Genomic DNA, 21,229 nt, shown 5'->3' on the forward strand with positions numbered 1-21,229 from the left:
ACTCCAGGAGGCAGAAAGTTAATTCTAAGAAACAGAAACTGCCTCAGGCGAGGAGCACACCATTGTTTGGTAAGGCCGGCAAACTGCCCATGAACTCACCGCAGTGCCATATCTGTTTCAGCGAACATGGCGACACAGTTGTGGTAGGAGGGTGGGAGAACGGGGTGTTTTGGAGAACTTTGTGGCCGCTGACTTACACAAAACAGATGAGGGTTGTAGCAAAGTTGCTATTCTGGGAGTTTTTAGGTAAACCACAGCTCTTTGGCAAACCCGGAAAAATAAGAGTATGGCTTCTCTGTGAAGACCCTTACCCGCTTAATATATGTGCATCAAATTGCAGTCTTTGTGGTATAACCCTTAGCTTGAGGGTCAGCGATTACAGGCAGAGTGATATGAGGTGATAAAAAGGAGACTGTATGGGTGCTGTGATTTGTGTATTGATTCTCTTACTGGCTCTCCAGCAGGGCCTCGAGGCCCGTCCTTTCCAGTGTTCCCAGGGGGGCCGCGGGGCCCAGGTGGACCAGGAGGGCCAGGAGGTCCAGCGGGTCCAGCTTGGCCTTGATCACCCTGATGAGTGGAATAGAAAAAAAACAAAAAAAACAAAGAAACGAATGAGGGAAATACAAAGACAAATTATGTTTTGGATACAGCAAAACAGGTTTTTCAGCCGTTATTAGTTTTGGCTCAGTTACTTTGTATCTGTGCAAATGAAGAAAGAACTAATCTTGCAATCAGCGACAAAGAAAATCAAACAAATGAGAAGTGCACTTTAATGCAGCTAATGTTTTCAGAATGCTCCTCAAACCTGCGCTAACTGATGTGTTTGGCCAGTTGGTGGCAGCAGAAACAAGCGCAGAGATATTACCACACTATAAAAGTCATATGACAAATATTTGCCAGATGTGCAATAAATCCTCCTTACAAATGCTCACAAATGTAAATGTATGATCACTGACTATGGATCCTACGTCTGTGTTTGTACATCTCTTTTCCTTGCTACTTTCCACCCAGAAGAGTGCAAAAAAAACTGTACAAAACAGTAAATAGTGAATATAATTCAAAGCTTTTGATATGACACTTTTACACTTCCCATCTGGCATTGATGATCTTTGGGAACAATTAATCTATCTATCTTTTTTTTTTATTTATCTAAAACTGGGTTTCTGCCCCAACTAATGAATATAAAACCAAAACTCTCGCTCCACTATAGTCCCCACTAACCCCTGAGAGGAATATCAGCAGCTTAATGCTCCACTATGTTGAGCAACTAATCAAGACCTCTGACTTGAACAAGAACACACTACAAAGTCTTCCAGAGCAAAGGGGAACTGTGTAGCCGAGTGAAAATGATCTGTAGGTTTGTTCCTTTGAGCCACCAATTTGACAAACACAAAATGATTTGTTAATATACAAATCTTAATCAAAAACAGCTTTAAATACACAACGTTCAACACAGTCCACACAGATCTTTGTTAACTTCTTTACCATGCGGCTTGTTTGTCAAGCACTACTAAGCCTCTTTTTTTATAACAGGAGGCTTGAAATCTGACTAAACATCCGATGAATCAGACTGATATTTAGTCACATGGTAAAACACACCCATGCTGACGAATACAATCACACACACACACACACACACACACACACACACACACACACACACACACACACACACACACATAATAAAGCAAATGTAAACAACTTCATCTGTCAAATGGATCATTTTTCTGTTTTCTACAGTAAAAAGACATTTTCAGACTAGATTAAAATCTAAATATGATACTTTTGTTTCTTAAAGACTCTTGCCCTCAAATCATTTGCTAACCACAAACCATTAATGTCGTTTATCACAACTGAGGGGAATGTGCTACTGCTTTGAATCTGCAGCAATATGGCGACACTTCCTCTGCATCCTCTCATCTCTACAGACATCTGGCACATTATGGTTTGCTTTGTTGAGGCAAGCAAGATGGTACAGCTCGCCCTCCAGACTAAAAGCTCATTTCCTCATACAGATAATTGTGTCTCTATTCAGTCTAGAGTCTAGACTTTGAATCGTCACTGCCAAACAAAGCTTTTCTATACAGTAATGACAGTAATAAGAAACATTTCTTGAGCTTCTCTAAAAATCTAAACACCAATAACAGTTCTTAATCAGTCAGGGTAATAAACTTGAAAACAGCACATTCAAAACATGATGGAAAGAACTCAAACAAACACATACTTCATGTAACGTGACGGAGCAAGTTGTGAAAGAAAAGAATAAGCATGAAAAAGAAAGCCTGGTGTTAACAGAGTGCACATGCCTGTTAGTAGAGGTCTACCTTCAGAAAGCGTCTCTGAAAGCTGCTGGACTGCTCTCCAGCGAGAAAGCTATGGTCATATCGGGGGAAAACCATCTAAAATGCAAGAGGAGCACCGATGGCAAAAAAAAGCAAAAGCAAAAGAGAATAAAGGAAAAGAGCGTTAGAGAGAGAAAGGAGAGGACATGAATCGGGTTGGACTGAGAGGGAAAAAAGAAAGAGATAAGTGAGTCCTTGGTTAACTGAGGGTCCAGAGGTGAGGATTACAACTGCTGCAAGAAAAAAACAGAGATGAGAGTTCAGTGGTATCTGAAGCAAGAAGAAAAATCTGACAAGAAGCGTGTTTTGCTCGTCTTTTTGTTGGAAAAGGGACAGATCAGCAGCCTGATAGATAGTGGTGGCTGCTGGGAGGACTTAGGATCGGTTCTCTGAAGTAGACAAACCTTGACAGTGACAATCTGATTATTGTGCAGACCTGCGTACGAGTTGTAGGAGGGAAGGCCCTGAAGAGAGGAGTGACAAAGGGAACAATGAGCGACTTACAAATGCTGCAGAATTGCATAAAAATGCATCATCATGCAATACTGAAACCTGGTAACTGTGCCTTTGCCCTTTCAAAAACTATATCTCGGTCTCCCTTTAAACACATTAATTGTGTACGTGTGCGCAACTTAATTAAGTCGATGCGTTCCCATCCTTCCCAAACCAAACAGAGGTGGCCTGGCTTTTTCCTGAAAAACAGACCTTAAGTGTGTTGAGAGCCTGTCAAACTGAAAGGAGCAGAGTTGGTCTACTGACACGGAGCTTAGAGCACTGTGCCACCTCTCTGGTTGAGCTCTTGAGAAAACAAATGGAGAGGACGACGGGATGGAGAAGATCTGGGAGAGGAGGTTGGAAAACAGCAGGCGGGGGGAAGAGAAAGAAGGCGATCTGCTTGTCTGCCACAGAAATTTCTGTTAACAGACTGCGGCGAGCGCTGGACAGCTGAGGTTTTTCTGAAACCGCGGACCCCTCCTCCTCTCCTCGCTCATGCACCCCTCTCTACCCATTGTCACATTCACTCATTCACACTGCTCCCACCATGAAGACCACATATGTTCCTTAAACATCTCATAACAGAATGGGCTTTTACAGCAGAATTCCACTTTACCTCGTTTTCGCTAGACCTCAGGCTTACACCAAGCTGTATCTTACGATTGCCTTGATTTGGCAGGGAATGAAACTTTCATCATCACTTGTCTTCAAAAAAAACAGGAACCAGATGAACCGAAACATGCATTGGCATTGCCCTCTATATGTAATGGACGCTACGAAGTCTTGGATGAATGGTTAAAGATTTTTCGAAGAAAGATGTAGCTTTAGATATGACCTCTTGTCACATCATTTTGGTGTTTCTATAACATCTGATTTAGTTTTAATACCCCTCTCATCCTGTGTTTGTAATGTGTCCAGGCTCCACACTCGTGATGGATTGACAGGAAGTCGCAGGTTGACAGAGATTCATAGCTGCTTCCTGTTTTCACATCTCTTATCCTCCTTCAGAGTTCAGAGGTGAAACAGCGAACAATAATGAAATAAGAGCAAGGTGATAGCTGAGCTTCAGCTGGAAAGACTTCAGCCTCTCATCTCACCACGTTTTATCCGCTCAGCCTTGAAGGATTAAAATATGCTTGATTCATATAGGTCTTCCAAATAAAAATCACCACTAAGAAAGCAACAATTTGTTACTGCTGACCTATCTGGCCATTTCTATGAGAGTCCACACAGAGGACTCATTCACAACGGCAGTAGCTTTAGGGATTGTTTTGAACCAAACGTGTGTCTCTAAGCAATGTTCTGAGGTTTTGGGAGCTGCAGACATTTTCCAAGGACATCAAAGCTGCAGAAGCCTCGGCCAAGTGCAATATTTACCATTTGGAAAACTACGAGACGCAGAACGCCAAAAAGGTTTAATTCGTGCACAAATTATTACCTCAAAATCTAAAAGGATAGGCAGGAAAATCAAATGGCGTATGCCTTGATAGGAATCAGGAATTCCTTGCAATGTTTCTGAACCACATCATAAATATTGTTCCACCGTGCAGCCCTGTCAAATTTACACTCCATTTGAATTCTGCTATAAAACAAGGGCCAACCAGTTTCAGTCCAATACTCGTACACACTGTTATGGCTACATTGTCAGGCTTCAACTAGAAAAGGATGTATGCCTACAGATATGGTGCATTAGTTTTAGTACATACTTCATATCATGTCATTTGTTGCCTATTTGCTAAAGCATGTTGTTGATAATGATTCCAATCAGAAAGTAGCTACATAGAAGTATTAAGTCTGCTCAGAAAGACATTTTTAGCTTTTAATTGATTCAGCATTTGCGAGTTATTTGAAAGTTAAAAAGAGTCTCTTAAAAAGAGCTCTCAGAGTTGTGTAACACATAGGAGAGGTCACTGCCAATATGGAAATCATTGAGTTAGAGTTGTTTGGGATAGATATTTATAGAGCAGTTATGTGGACAGCAAATAAAAAAGGGGTAAGACCTTTTCAATTAAGATATGTTGGTTTGTGGCAAACTCCACAGAACGTCAGTCTCTTAAACCAAGGTTATGAATCAAATGAAGACTAGCTTTGTTTGCCTACATTTAAATGCTGCGAGCCATGTTGTAACATCCTCCGTGTATCCTCGCTGGACTTACAGGGGAATCAAAAGAGAATCCGTTTGATGCCTGGCTTCATTAGATTTAACTGATTGCATTCCAATCTTGAAGCACTGCACGCTAATTGGAAATCTTGTCTAACTTTTGTAGGCGCCGGAGAACTTCACCGCATCACATGACATCAAAACCTTGGGGGAGCAAGCGGCTGCAGTCAGGACAGTTCAGACTCTGCAGTTGCCCTCAAGCTGTCCCAGCTGAGAAGCTCTGTGAGAGCACAACTCTGGATATTTTTGTTTTTATCCTCAGACTTGTGTTCTTCCATGGTTTTAACTCCCAAAGGGGATGTAATGAATCTGATTCCTTCTTCTGGAAGCTCTTTTCCCACACATGGACAACGTCACAGTTTCATTTCCAGCACTAAAGTTGTCAGAACGAAAAAGTTCCTCTACCTTTGAGGGTCACATCTTCTATCTTTTGATGCTTTTCACACCTCTCTCGTTCAGCTACCGTTTGAGTTCGCTCTTGCCGGTAAACTCTTGACTCTTTTGACTGCAGTCTCTCTAAACTCCACCCGTCACGTCGTTGGCAGTTCTTGTTTGCCCATCGAGCCCACCACAGGCAGATAAAGAAGTATTCAAATGCAACTTTTGTCTTTATTCCTTTGATTGGCTGATCCTTTGAGGAAGTAAATAAAAGTCATGCCTGGTGAGGCTATAAATAATTCTAATGCTTAATACTCATCATTAAGCTTCAAATTCTTAAGTTTAATGGCTTTGTTGCAAGTAGGGAGGTAATCTTATCTTCTTAAGTTCTAAATTAATAGTTTTATCTATCTAAATGGTGAAAAGTGTACTTTACAAGGCAACATGCCCCCCCAAAAAAGCTTGAGAAACACTATTAAATGATTGCAGATACGTTTTCTAAAAGTGTTGTTTCTCTAAATAATCCCGTTTTCCTTCGACATGTCTAGTTAGCATCTTCAGGGAAATGGATAAAACTTAGAGACATAAAGCATACAGCAAACAGAGGTTTGGATGTGTGGGTTTAAACCACAAAATGCAGATTACCTCAGTCGTTCATCTCCTTTTTTTTTTTTTTTTCCCCAGCGAAGAAGTGACCTGACCTTATATTCTATTCTAAACACAATAAAACTACAAAAACATGAAAGATTTATGGGGTACGTGACTCCTTCAAAGAATATACACTATTCACCATGTAAAGCACAGGGGGCTTATTTTCAAACCACAGTGAAAGAAACTGGAGATAATTACATAGATCTCATGGAAGCAAGGATGATATCACATGAAATGAAAACACTAACAGAAAGGACCAGATGCAGAGCGAGGTTTCCTTGTAATGTTAAGAAACCATAGTTTGGCTGATAATAGATGGCAACTTTGGCACACTGCCCCGACCACTGAGTTTTGATGGTGAGGTTTAAGTATTTCCATCGTTTTTTAATAACACAATTTCTCATCTTGGGCTTCAGAGATGTGGCCAATTTAAACCTCATCGTAGCAGCAAGACCGTGTTGTCAGTGCAGTTGCCGGTGGAAGCTGTACAGGGTAAACACGCTCTTCTTTTTGAGTTATTAAAAGACTTTCTTCACATGTCGAAGGTTATCCTGTGACACTAATATCTTTTAGTTCTTTAGTTTAGTAGATGATTTCAAGCAATGCGACAACAAGAAACTAACGAGTTCTTCTCAGACGTTATAAGACCTCCAAAGAAAGGGACTTTTTGTCTTCCTAGACTTTGATTTTTAGTTTGAGATGGTCTGCTACTCTGCGATCTGGGCTCGAATCTCAGAGTCTCTTTGGAATGCTTCTCCCGCACTTTAAAGCAAGTCGCAAGTTCCTGACACATACATTTTAAGCACAACTGTATCTATATGGATATTCTATCTTTTTAAACGTGATAAGTGTTGGCGATGCTGAGTCGATTCTAATGACTATCTTCTATGGGAAAAGAAGGTACATAAATGCTCCTTATATGAGCATCAATTCCCATCAAAATCATTCACGTCTTATTTAAGAAGCTACTCAGTCCTCAGTACTCTCTCTGGTGGATTTATCAGCGTGCTGTGGATCATTTTTCTATTAAGAAGTCCACCTCAGGTTTAACCTCGATTTTCAGTCCGATGGCCTCAAATAAAGTTGAATATCTCCCTGAAGCAGCAAAGCAGCCCCAGAGCATAGCGTTCCCACCACCGTACTTCAGAGTTTAGGTGAAAAAATGTCTTTGCCCTATACCAAACATTCCTGCTGATTTTTCTGTCCTGTGCACGTTATTCAAAAGGTTCTCTTCCTGTACGTTCACTGTGAAACTTTAGTTTTGATCTAAAGCTGGAAGGATTAAGGTGTTTTTCTTCACACACCTAACACGCAGGTCAGATTTGTGCAACTTCTCGCTGACTGATCTCTTCCACTTGTATTTGATTTTCTTTACAGTCTAATGATCTTCGCAAACAAAATATTCTATTACGTGCCGGACAAAGTTTTGCTGAATAAAATTCTAACTAACACATCTTAATACAAGGAAAAGCATAACATCCTTCTCCTTAATGTAAACTTGGAGAAAATAGAAGTATGTGTGTATTTGCACTGGAGTCTTCATGTTCTTAAAAATGAGATTTTTAGTGAGCAAACAGAAAACTTTTCATCAGTGAATTTGAAAACAGCCTTCTAGTGCTAAACTCTGCACATATTGTACAAAATTCAAATATTCAAAATAAAAATGTCAAAAGCACATTTTTGAAAGGAAGGGAACTAAAATAGCAAAAGTGACAACAAAATGTAAGTTTTAGATGTTATTTCTTAGAGTGCACCACTTATGATGATGATCACTAATTCAAAGAGAGACAAATGTTTGTTAAAATATGTCAGGTAAGTCTGTGATGGCTTTGTCCCACTTTCAAAGGAATTATGCAGAATGTGTTTTCTGGTTCCTTGTTAAACATCGGGTGAGAGAATCAAAACCATCTCAGGGCGCTGAACAGCCAGCAGTTCAATACAATACATCTAACAACACCTCTACAGTTCATATATCAAGTTGAGACTGGTAGGATGGTTTTATTTCATCATTACAAAAAAAAAATTAAAATGACTGGACAAAAGAGTAAGAGCTGACCTGCATGAAGACAGAAAACAGTGACCTGCATGAAGGGTAAAAGTATTCAAAAGGAAACCAAAAGAGGGAGAACAAAAACTGGAAGCATGCTTTTTTTTTTTAAATTGTCTGCTCTCCTGAGTCAGCTATAGTGAGGAAAAAAAACATCTAAAATGTGGATACAGCAGTGAAAAATCTTTTTTAGCCTCCTCACAAGAAAAGAAAACATGACTTACCCTTGGCCCAACGTCTCCCTGGTCGCCCTGAGATAAAAAACAGGAAAATAACAGCTGTCAGCAGTTATTAGATCTGAATTATCAAGCACCAGTTATCCAACAGCTACTGTAGAGCGGTTTTGACAGACAGACTTATAGAAATAACATTAATGTGAGAGAAGGAAGCAACTCGAGGGTCATTCGTCCAAACTAGCACAAGATGTAGACATTTACTAGATAAATCATTTGACATGTCATAAATGGAATCATCTGACGGGACGAGATCGACAGAGGAAAAGTGGGAGCGCCCATGCTGTGGATTGGGTTTTGACGAGGATTTGGAGGTAATTTTCTCATCACAGAGCTGCTAGTGTGATTACACAAACTAAGCCAATTTTCCAGACGTTAGTATCATCACTCACATCATGCAATCCACCTTCATCAGACTGAATCCTGCTCTGACTGATGCACTTTACTGCAGCTGGGCTGCTCTTGTGGTCGTGCTTATCTGCACAATTTTCGCTTCAGGGCAAAAGCGAACACAGATTCGCACAAATACAAAGTTATCCGTGACTGTGGGCAACAGCGACCACATGATAAGCTCTCTCTGCCAGCACTTGGCAGTGCTTATGGTCTCTAACATCTTAGTCTGGGCAGAGGTCCACAGAGCAGGAAAACATCTGGCTATCAGTGAGCTTTGTGGAAGGCCTGTAAACCTGCTTACCGCCTAGATGTGAGAAAGTGCCATATGAGCTCCTACATATCTGCACGTAAGCTTTACTGTAGCTGGATTGATGGATACACGATGAGTGTGTTTCTGAAGCTGTATGAGTAAATTAATGCTTGCAATAAATTCATACTGACATGTGGAGCAGGGCTATTGAAATCCACATTGAAGCATACCTTCTCTCCCTTGGGTCCGGCTGGTCCCTGCAGGAAGGAAAATAAAATTAGAGACAGTCGGTGAAAATAAATCAGAAAAAATATATCTTTTGAGTAGCACACATCACAGTCTAATGCATCTTTGTCTTGGCTTAAGCGGAGAGTATTCAATCAAACGTGAAGACAAAGCAGTTAGAGGACTTAATGTAGGTGTGTCACGGAGACAGCTCAATCCAGTGATTTTCTTCTGAGCGTATTTCACACCAAGAAAACCATATGACACACGCCTGCAGTGAGAATTTATTTCAATATCTTCTTTGAGAGATAAGAGATAAAACTAAAAAGGGCAAGATGCCCCTTTGCTCCTCTATCCATCTGTCAAACAGAAGATGTTTAAGATGTTTGAGATGTGGACTGTTACGAACACGAACCAAAAACACAGGGCTTCAAAAGTCCCTTGGCATCCCCTTTGCTATATGTGAGAGACGGATACACAGTTCCACTTTGTGTTGGACCGCTTGCCATCAGTCAATGAACGCGGAGCCGGCAGATGAGCCGGGGTGGACTTTGCTTTGCCTGTGTTGTCTCTGTATCTCAGTCCCAGGCTATCCCATTCTGTCCACTGCTGACAAGTGGCGTGATAAAGCTGCAGCACCGCAAACCGCACACCGACCACACGCTGTGTGTGACTTTGACAGACAGAAAAAGAAAACGTGGAAAACTTCTGACATCCATCTCTGATCTCAGCCTGTAAAATAGCAACAATGAGGCGATTTTGCTTAAACTTTATTTGATATGTACGTTTCTTCTGACAGCTTGTTTAGATCTTTATCAACCATCTGCCATCCACCTTGGAACTCCCCTTTCTTTGTCTTTTCTGTGTAACCGCCTCATTCCTCAAGGTCAGTGTGCAGATATTTGGGGAGATACAATACAATACAAATAATACATCTAAAATCATCATAAATAGACAGTCAAATTAGTCTCGCAGGTAATATAAGAAAGGATAGCTCGATACTTCGTTTTTTACATTAGAAACAGAGCCTTGATAGATAAAGATCTCAGCAGAAGGTCCTCTAATAAGAAGGTCTGTGGCACACCTGCTGGGGTTTTATGGCAGACCATCAGCGATAGGGAGAGTCCTTTTAAAGGACAGACCCAGCTTAAGTTTTCCTCTAACAGGAAACAAGAGCTTAATGGTGTTTGGAGAGGAACTACTCAAACAGATTTCATTATGCTGCGAGGGTTTAACATGTCAGTGGATGACTTGTCCCTGTCATGGGCGAAGAAACCACAGAGATAGGCCAGATGAGGGGAGCAGGGTACTATAATGACTTTTTAAAGAGCCTCTGTTGAAGGCTGTAAACTCTATCCTGGCTCTTACTTTCCCACTGGTGTGTAACTGATTTGCTGTGCTTTGCCTGTTTCCACGCCACACCTGGGTGTGCCTCTGAGTGCTGCTTGATGGATGAGAGCGCTGGGGAGATTTCTGAACTAAGTTCACTTGAGCCACGACTCCCCTGTGACTGGGAGCCTTGGGATGACTTAAAAAGGTGGAACAAAGCTGAGACTGGCTACCGTGCTTTCTTTCTTTTTTTTTTTACTCCCTTGCAGTTGTTTCTTAAGGGCAGTAAATTGATTCACACGCTCTTACAGGCCACATACTCACCTGAATGCCCAGTTACAGAAATCTTTGAACAACTGCTTCAGTTTAACATCAATATGTGTTAAGAGAAAGCCTATCAGGTGCGTACCTGGCTTCCCTTGGGACCTGGTAAACCCTGAGATGAGAAAAAGGAAAGAGCAAAGAAAAAACAGAATCAAAATTAATATCAGTCACTCAAGGCAGGTTTTACAAATTGGACAATGAAAGTACTCACGGGTTTTCCATCCAAACCAAGAGGCCCCTGTTGGAAGGCAAAAAAAGAGAAGTTAAGGAAAGTAGAAAAATCTGACAGCCCTGCTGTTTTGTAAACTATTTTTACATTTCTGAACATAGAAAACTAAAGTGTCCTAAAGTGTCCTAAAGTGTCCTAAAGTTTTGCATTTTGAGGAAATGACACGGCTTTGAGGCCGTATTTTTAGTTGTGATCTCTTTCTGACTATGTGACCGCGTTTTCTTGCCTAAACCTAATCAACAGGACTGAGAACAGTATGAAACTATAAGATAAAAGGTGAAACTACACTGAAAACAACAACAAACGTAAATGCATCAGTTGGTCAACAAACAAATTAAGTTCATCCAAAAGGACAAAGTGTAATTTCTAAGCTGATTGAATCCAGAAAAGTGCACCGTCATCACCAAACTGGAAAACTAAAGGAGATCCGTGTAAAAATGTACATTACACATATCCAGTAAGGAGCTAGAGCCAGGAGATTGCTAACTCAGCACTGCTAATCAGTGCACCTGACACAGAAATGCCACAGCACTCGAAATAATCCATAAAACCAGAATTAGTCATTTTTTAAAGTTAGTTTAATTAGTGAGCTTCATAGATGCTGTATCTATAGCTATCCAGATCAGTGCTGGCTAACGGTTTATGCTAGGTTAACATTTGCAGATCTCTAGCGTCAATGAGCTGACATGGGATTGTTATAAATCTTTTCATCCTTTCAGCAAGGAAATGAATTACACTAATTCTAAAAGTTTAAAGCTACTTTAATGACTAGTTTCAAAGACATCTATGGAGTCTGTTGTGAATAAAGAATCTCACTAAGACACACTGAGGAGACAGACCAAAATATCCTGAATCATCTGGTACTTATTAGTATTTCATAACGTTTGTCTTCATATCTCTCATGAGACAAGGTAAATCATCTTTGTCTTAAAAGGAAACAGTGAAGAGGATTTTCAAAGACAAAAGAGAGGACAGCGAAAAGCATTTTTACACATAATATATTAAATTGAATAAAAGTTTAGGAGAAAAGGCAGGAAAGGTAGAAAGTTTAGTTCTTTTGTAAACAATTGCATTTATATATCCTGCCCCATTTTGTGTTTGCATGAGTATCTTAAAACTCTTGTGGTGTTTTTTATGAGATTATTAGAATCAAAAATGATAAACTGTTGGTGGGTTTGTGTATTCTGGTGATGAGATTACCCAAAAGGCAGTTGAATAAGGCCCTATTCAACCTCACTGAAGTGCTTAAACAGCCGTTGCAGTTGCTCACTTTGTTTACCTCAATAAAAACTGTTAAAAAAGGACTGAACCTCCTCTGCAAAGCAACACTCAGTTCAAAGTCATAGACCTTCAGATCCCTACTTAAACACTTGGCTCTTGGATGAAACTTTCCAAAAACACTTAAATGCTGTGTATGTGGTAAAGGCTGGTGTTGACTTCCTCCTTAACGACCATACTTGATGTTAAGCTAACAGTTTTTACAGGGTCCCTTGAGGAGTGGGTTTCTCAACCCCTTTAAGGTCCTAGTGGCTTTGCAGACTGCAAGCCGTCATTTATGGTCATCGTGTCTGGCCTTGAATGGCTTGCACCATTTTTACTCTTCTCTTCATCTTCTGCCATGGGCCTGCATTACCAGCCCATTGGGTGCGATGTGGCCTGAGCACTGGTTTCGAAAACCTCTGCAGTGTCATTGGTGCCTATTTTGATCGATGAACAGTAGGCACATGACGGTGGGTGTTAGATGCAGGAAGTTAGTGTGATTGTTTAATGGTGTTGTTATAAAGTCGTTAAAAAATGTTAGCAGTCTCTGCATTTAAGGAGATTCGGGAAAGAACAATGAAAACTCTTTGCTGCTCTGCAACCCAGTGAAATCAGAAAAAAATGGTGAGACAATTGGCTGCTACCAATCCCCTTCCAATAATACCACTGTGACTGTCTAAAGCTGAGAAGAGTAAAAAACTATGGGTCCTCATTTCCTTCACTGGTGGCAAACTTCAGCGCCGAACAAATTTCAGTTTTGCCACTTTATAAAATGTAGCATGCTGCTTTTACCATATAATAAGTGTGAGAATCAGAATGAGCCTACAAATGTCCCACTGAGCCTTAACCACTATCAGGGTCTAGATCTCTGGATCTGTGGCGTGGTACATATGGATGTGTGTGTGTGGAGATATCCCTGCATCTGGGAGCGTTTACCAAGGCCCGGCTCCTTCAAGACGCGTCAGGATGAGTAGATGAGGTGCACATTGTGAGGTCATTGGCTGCTGCAGAGTCTGAACCCATTGCAAAAAAAAAGAGACTGATTTATGGCTGCTAACAAGCGACACAGTGGCGTATGAACTCTTGCCATGTGTGTCTTTTCCTTTTTGAAGGTATGTGTGTGAAACGCTTATTCTCAGTTATAAAAACCATGAATGGCATCCTGTATAAAGAAGTACCTTTATAGTGTAGGATACTATAGTACACTTTTTGGATGTAGTATAATGTAATACATATATATATATATATATATATATATAGATATATGTGTGTGTGTATCAAACAGTCCAGGGAATTCTCATGTCTGGCCATTAATGAATCTTCTGTGTTCCTTTCAAGGGATGGACAATAGGCAAAGGTGCACCAAAGAGAATAAAAGGAGATCAGTGTGAAGAGAAAGTGAGCAAAAAAGCCCAAGGTAAACCAAACCTTGAGTAAATGTGGAGGAAAATTAAGACGCCCTTTTTTGTAATCATGCATGTTTGAATTTATTATCAGTCTGAATCTTGTCCTGCAGAATCCCAAAATAAAAAAGTGCATTCTCACCAATTTGATGGCCTTTAAACACATTGCTGAAAAATGACTTGGCCTTCAGGACAACTGATGTCTATTTTTGTGTGTGTGTGTGTGTGTGTGTGTGAATGTGTATGTTGATTAATACATACATGTGTTTGTGTGTGCCTGTCTCTTAATCCCAATTAAAAAGTGTGAGGGTTGTCTTTACTGTCTTTATTGTACTCCCTGTGGCTCAGACTGGTAATTATCCAGTTGGATGTAATTGTTGAGGAGCTTGTGTCTGCACATCAGAGCAGACGTCTCAGCTAGAAACACACGTGGTAATGTGTTGCACATATTATCCTACTTAGGCTTTATTTTGGGACATCATAATGAAGGAAGATGAGGGGAGTGAGAAGATCCTCCCATCCTTGGACATGACCATTTTTGTTTTAAACACCCTCCAGTGACTCCCATGTTACCACAAGGGGGCAAAAAGAATAATTTTTAATTCTAACAATTTCTGAAACATGACAGTTACTTAAATACATTTAAAAAAAAAAGGCAGTGGCTGCAAGCAAAACCAAAGAGCTAAAGAAAGCATACCAGAGTGTGTTTGGGACTGAAAATCACTGACATGTTGTTAGGTGACTCTCTGGCTTTAATCTGTGCTCCACAGCCTGGAGGACTGAACAATAGAGACCATGGCCCATTTCTGGTGAGTGAGGTCGATTGTCTGTCACAGACTGGCACTCTCACATAAACACACTCGTGGCTGGGTACACTGATGCCTGCACATATGAATTAGAGTCAGTCGGTGTGCGTGGGAGTGTGTTTACCCCTCTGTACCGTCTGACTTTGACTGTTTGACATCGGGAAAGCTCTTTTCTGAAACTGCCCCTGGCCGTGATTTATGAGAGGAAGAAGTGACAAGGGTTACAAAAAGAGAGAAAACATACATCAGCCCGCACTCACACATGCACACACACGTAGTGTTATTCTTGTGACACACAAACCACACTTCATTAACACTGTTTATCGTATCACTGATGATTCTGTGGATGTGGACTGCTGCACATATTAAGCCTGATGAACTCAACATGTGTATTCCATTCAAATATCGTGCGGCTTGCACGCTCTGACACACAAGCAAATACGCACGCATGTTTGCATACAACCTTTATGACAACTATAAAGTGGTGGAGGAAGTGCACAGATGTTTAATCTGTGATGTCCCACTAGAGGAATATGCTATACAAAAATATAAAGTACATTACTCATTCTGATAAGGCCACTTCAGAACAATACACATTGTCAGTGTACGCAGAATTATACATGTGCATTGCTCTTACAGTGCACAGTGAAAATGAGTACACCCCTGTTGAAAAGTAACATTTTGAACAATATTTTAATACACACACAAGTTATTCCCAAAACGTGCATAGAGTAAGTTTAATACAACATCTGTTCAGCTTACAACAGAAAAGAAAGATCAATAATATAACTTAAATGACATATTTGTCCATTTTTGTGAAATTATGCTGGTGCAAAAGTGAGTACACCCCTATGTTAAACTCCCTGAGAATGGGCCGTGTTGGCCCGAAATGTCATGAAATGAAAAGGCATTAAAAGGGAGGTCATCGTTGTGCGTTTCATCCTTGCCTTACATTGAAATTTTACATTTTGAGTCTGCACCAGGCTAAAAGAGATGTGTGTGAGATTTGACTGAAATCCTATGGAGAGTATCATGATCTGCTTCAGTAGTCACAGTACATGTTGACAAGCATGTTTCTTTTGGTGAAATTCAGCTTCCTACTGTTGATGGCGTCCATACAGCCCCAAACCATGTCACTCCCACTACTATGCTTGACTTTAAGCATGGGGCACTTTTCTTTGTACAAATCACTTTTTACCACCACACATGCTTGACACCATCGAAAGCAAATTTGTTTATCATTGTCTCATCAGAGACAAACAAACTAAGGATATGGATTGCTGGAACCATGTCCTGTGATCTGATGACACCAAGATGAACAAATTTGCTTTCGATGGTGTCAAGCCTGTGTGGTGGTAAAAAGTGATTTGTACAAAGAAAAGTGCCCCATGCTTAAAGTCAAGCATAGTAGTGGGAGTGACATGGTTTGGGGCTGTATGGACGCCATCAACAGTAGGAAGCTGAATTTCACCAAAAGAAACATGCTTGTCAACATGTACTGTGACTACTGAAGCAGATCATGATACTCTCCATAGGATTTCAGTCAAATCTCACACACGTCTCTTTTAGCCTGGTGCAGACTCAAAATGTAAAATTTCAATGTAAGGCAAGGATGAAACGCACAACGATGACCTCCCTTTTAATGCCTTTTCATTTCATGACATTTCGGGCCAACACGGCCCATTCTCAGGGAGTTTAACATAGGGGTGTACTCACTTTTGCACCAGCATAATTTCACAAAAATGGACAAATATGTCATTTAAGTTATATTATTGATCTTTCTTTTCTGTTGTAAGCTGAACAGATGTTGTATTAAACTTACTCTATGCACGTTTTGGGAATAACTTGTGTGTGTATTAAAATATTGTTCAAAATGTTCCTTTTCAACAGGGGTGTACTCATTTTCACTGTGCACTGTATGTGGCCGCTGGAACGAACAAATTACTTTCAGATGAATTCAAGTTATAGCAGCATTTCCAAAAAAAAGCTTGGACAAGTGCCTCACTGTCACAGCAACTGTTTGGTTTAAAGGTTTAAGAAGTGAAAAGACCATTTTTATACATTGGTGGGATCAACCTGTTGTTGAAGGTGCTGCGGCCGAACAATACCTCCAGGACATGAAGTAGGTGTCTGACAATAAAGTATCCCCTTTATCCTCTTTAGAAAAGAGGATGCGGCATTGATGACTTACAAACTACTTGCAATAAACTGTGTTCATTGAGTTTTGTTTTCAGAAGTGTTACTGAGTCCATGCAGTGATTTTCACAACAGAATAAAGTCTGTATTTAAAGACAAACAATTGGAAACTTTTCTTTGGCTTTGTCCCCTATGCACACCTATTTCTTAAGATTGTCTGAATCTATTAATGATAATATTTCTTATAGTAGGAGATTAAATCCTCAAATTATTTGTGGTTTACGCTGAGAAAAAATGATCATTGAATTATTGGCCTTCATTGTTGTTCTTAAATTGAACCATTCCCTGATCCTTATTTCCAAAAGAGATGTTCATTTTACCAATGTTTTGATGGACTCACTTAGTTGGGAGATGAAAAATATCATTTTTAAACCATCAGACCACTTTCCAAGTCTTTTGTGTGCCCTGTCCCAACTTTTTAAAAGATGTTTATCCATCCCTTTATCCATCCTCCACACCGACAAAATCCTATTCAGGGCCACGGGTTTGAAATATGTTTCTGACATTAAATTCAAAATGAGCTTTTATATCTTAAAATGCAAAAAGAAAGCAAATATGCAAAGAAAAAAAATCTGTTTAAAAATTGAATAGTTGTCTTTGTATTATTTTCACTAAGCATGGGTTTTAAAAGGTTCACAAACTATTCATGTTTTTATTTCCATTTCTCACAATGTCCCAAATATCTTGGTAACAAAGCCCTTCATCGAGTTACTTTATATACCTCAATCTGCAAAATAACTAGAAGCTATTAAAATTCCATAGAGGAGCAAAGGAAAACAATACTTGCATCTGAGTTGCTGCAATCAGCAGTTAAGTAATCCTTAATCTTTGATTAAACACAGTTAGTAATCTGGGACTGATTGTTGTGTTTTGCCATTGAATTATGTGATAACATGTACAGTCACAGACTCCTGGCCACAGAGGACTAAAATGCTTGAATTGGCAGTGTATTTGATTCAATTTCAGGAAGACATAACAGGGATGAGAGAGGACAAAAAAGGATTACTGAAATTGAATTTAGCTGTTTGTTTAGACGGTGGAAGAAGAAAGGGAGAGGTTTTGGCACAACAACAGTGAACTGCACTGCTCTTCGGTCAATGACTTGACTCATTTGTGTGGACCTGTGCATGCTGTCTTCATATGAGCTGTGCATGTGAGCAAAGTGGTGTGAAAACATACGAAACACTCACATACACACACAGACCTCTGACAGAGCTCTGGCCTCTGTAACAGAGATGTCCACACACATCTGCACATATGAATACAGATGCACAAACACTGCCTCCCAGCAGGAAGAATGGCCCTTTTCGAGCTCTGGTGTTGGAAACTTGATCATCTCTGCTGCTGCAGCAGCAAAATGAAACAATATGCTGTCCTTGTTAACTAGAAATATGATTAAACTACTGTAACTTCATACACAGAGTCTCTTTGGTCATCATAACAGCACATGCGCATCATAACCGGAAGCTTCCTCTTGAAGGCACAAAACAGAGCTGGTTCAGTTGTAATATCATTCAACCTATGTAACTAATTGTAAAGCCCTTTAAGGACTGATGATTTTCTTCTGCAATCTGGACTGAAAATAGTGTGCAGCTTTTTTACATCATTTATTAGAGAGGATGTTTTACATCAAAACAATGTGGGAAAAAAAAACCCAAAAAACTCTTGGATTTCCAACCAAGACAGTGACAAAGTTGAACTCAGGCAAATAAATGTGCACACACTTATCTGTGAACTCCGTGCACCTGTGTGTAATTAGCAGCAGGCATTTCCCGTCAGCAGGGCCGAGCAGTGCCAGGCAGACTTCATGGGAATCTGCCCTCAGGCCCCCAACCCAAATTTCCCAGTGGGGCCAGCACAAGACAGACAGCACACATAACGGCACAACTAACAAGATATCGTGGAACGCAGCAACGGCAGCCAGACTGATAGCAGAGAGAAGGGCCTCCTCTCAAAGCGTGTGCAGCGAGTACAAACTCACTCTCACGCCCTGAGAACTGCACCACTTTGCTTAAAAGCATGACTTTACTCCTTGAATCACATCTGTGTATCTGTGAAAGATGATGAAACTGATGATGACTAAACCAAAAACCATCAGCAGACAACGAGCCATTTCATCCCTTCAGTTAGCAAGAAAGTCAAGAGTCTAACTGACCACTAGAGACCACAAAATCTCTGGGTAACATGCAAACAGGCTCCTTGTTACTGATGGATATCAGAAGTATTACCGGCGACATACGTTTACTGTTGTGCAGTTCAAAGAGTATTATACCCTTTATGATGGCCACATTTTCATCTAAATGTTTACTCAGGAGTTTTTTAGATGACTGGTAAATCTTGTTATGTTCACACATTTTCATTTTTGACCAAATTGCTCAGTTTTTCTACGGCTCTGAGTAGTCCGAGTGTGCTCGTGTGTAAGTGCTTTTCTGTCTGAGTCATTTTCCAGTAATGGGGCAGGATATGCCACCGCTGGTTAAAAAGTGTTGAAAACTGCATGAGGAAGCCGGGGAAGCTGGCAGTGATGAAGCTAAAGGCAATTTTTGTCTGAATAAAAGCAGGAAGAAAAAAGGTGAAGGGAAGCTTGAATAAATCCAGAGAAAAACAACAGGAGATGGAGCAGAGACACGATTAGGTCAATCAAGAGTGAGAGGATAAATAAAAATCAAATTTACCGGGTATCCATCCCGTCCAGCCTTGCCCTGGTGAGGTTAGACATTGAAGCATGAAGCATTAAGGCAAGTTTGAACAGAAACCAACAGCTGCACACAACATGCTGCATTGAACTAGTCAGGGCAACGTGTGACTATCTACACTAAAAGGAGACAAAATGTTAAGGATCAGGGTTGGGTTTTTACTGATATGTACAAAAGTTTTAGTTTTAGATTGAACTGAACTGTGAACACTGTGAGCTTGTATTTGGAATGAATGAATAAATGAGCCTTTGAGGATCAGTTTTTGGCCTATATCTGATGTTTTCACATTTAAAAGTGAACCAAAACCGCTTTATTTCCGTTGTTACCATTTTACAGTATGCTTTGTTCCGTCTATTATACTTTCGTTATGCACATGAGACATGAGTTTTGATCAATACCACCCTTTCCAACAACGTCATGGGATGTAAGATGTAAGATATGTGCAACGTGTTCAGGAAAAAGAAAATCAGCATTGTTTCATGGACACTTAGTGCGAACCAGGTGCACGGACAGTTTCCTCCAATCAAGTCCAAGTCAGCCAGACAGGCTCTTTAGTTGTGACGTTTCCGGAAAAAGAGTTATGGTGCGTTTCAGAGCAACAATCGCCCCTGAACATCTGATCAGCGCCACATGTGGACATAAAAATTAAAGCTGGGCATAAGAATAAAATCTGAAAAAGCTCACTCTTTCCAACCTTGAACACAGTGGTCTCTTTACAAAAGCCTTTATATGTGTGTTTTATCTGCGTGAGAGTGTCAGCAAAGGACAATAACTTTTCGCTTATAAATCACCCCTTCCTACCCATCTCCATTAAAACACGCACACACACACTTCTGTAGGTGGTCCATTTATTGCTGTGCTTGGCGGGCGCACATGTGTGAGTCCGTCTGTGACAGTTTCTGTGTCTCTGTGCTCATGTTTTACTGCTGCTTTCTGGCTTGACCTGTAGTTTGTCGAACGGCACAGAGTGCACAGAGAGGGAGGATATGCATAATGTGCATGCATGTTTAAGGTCAAAACCTCCGAGCTATATCAAATACTACCTGGATGAGATGAGAGTGTACTTACAGGAGGCCCTGCAACAGAGAGGAGAAAGGAGGGATTAGAAAATCAGTGCTTTACATCTCTGCTGACATATGAGTAAAAACAACTTCTGGTTTGTGCAGCAATCAATTCCTCTGAGCAGTGGCACCAAAGAAAAAAGAAAAGAAAAAAATTGTACATGCAATGTGGTTCGTTAGATGATGACTCTAATTAACCCCTTAAATATGTACAGCACAAGCTCATTAGAGCTGCTGCCATTGCAGTTTGTGGTGAAGCCCTTATGATAAACAGACTTCTGTATGGGAAATGTTTTGAATTAGGATATGAAGTCATGTCAAGACTTTGTTTCTTAGGAAGATGTGGGTGTATGAGATGGAGAACAAACAGGGAGTGAAAAGGTTGGTGTGTGCTGGTAAACCCTCTGTGTCTTTAAAATACAAAAAAGATGCCTCTGACATTCCTCCGGGGCAGTCTTTCCGATGTGACTGAAATGCTCTGATGTTGAGCCTCAGTGGCAAAACGTATGTTCTGTTTTTCATACTGTGCCTAACCAAAAACAACAGTAATGATCAAAGAACTCCTCTTTTTCTTAGTGGTCTTATTTAAAAAAATATACAATATATCAAAAACACACACAAAGGTCTGAGGCTAAGGGCACTAAGAAAGCCCCCACCCCCTCAAAAAAAACTGAATATATGTTTTGTTAGAGAAAGATTCACAGTAGTTGTTGGTTTGTATATACCTGATCTAAATCAAAAGCTGATCAT

The 21,229-nt window shown here is 40.3% G+C and overlaps 1 protein-coding gene across 1 annotated transcript in view; it reads right to left on the minus strand.

Annotated features, from left to right (window-relative positions):
* The window catches only part of col23a1b (collagen type XXIII alpha 1 chain b), a 130,829-nt gene that overhangs the window by 17,172 nt on the left and 92,428 nt on the right, over positions 1-21,229 (minus strand). The window contains exons 4-11 of the mRNA XM_075481248.1: positions 20,487-20,494; positions 19,398-19,424; positions 11,040-11,066; positions 10,914-10,940; positions 9,181-9,207; positions 8,299-8,325; positions 2,325-2,399; positions 451-567 (exon numbers count right to left, since the gene is read on the minus strand). Coding sequence (XP_075337363.1) covers positions 451-567; positions 2,325-2,399; positions 8,299-8,325; positions 9,181-9,207; positions 10,914-10,940; positions 11,040-11,066; positions 19,398-19,424; positions 20,487-20,494 — 335 coding nt within the window. The remainder of the gene's footprint in view (positions 1-450; positions 568-2,324; positions 2,400-8,298; positions 8,326-9,180; positions 9,208-10,913; positions 10,941-11,039; positions 11,067-19,397; positions 19,425-20,486; positions 20,495-21,229) is intronic.

This window comes from Odontesthes bonariensis, chromosome 13 (genome assembly GCF_027942865.1).
Source record: "Odontesthes bonariensis isolate fOdoBon6 chromosome 13, fOdoBon6.hap1, whole genome shotgun sequence".
In the NCBI taxonomy this organism is placed as follows: Eukaryota; Metazoa; Chordata; class Actinopteri; order Atheriniformes; family Atherinopsidae; genus Odontesthes; species Odontesthes bonariensis.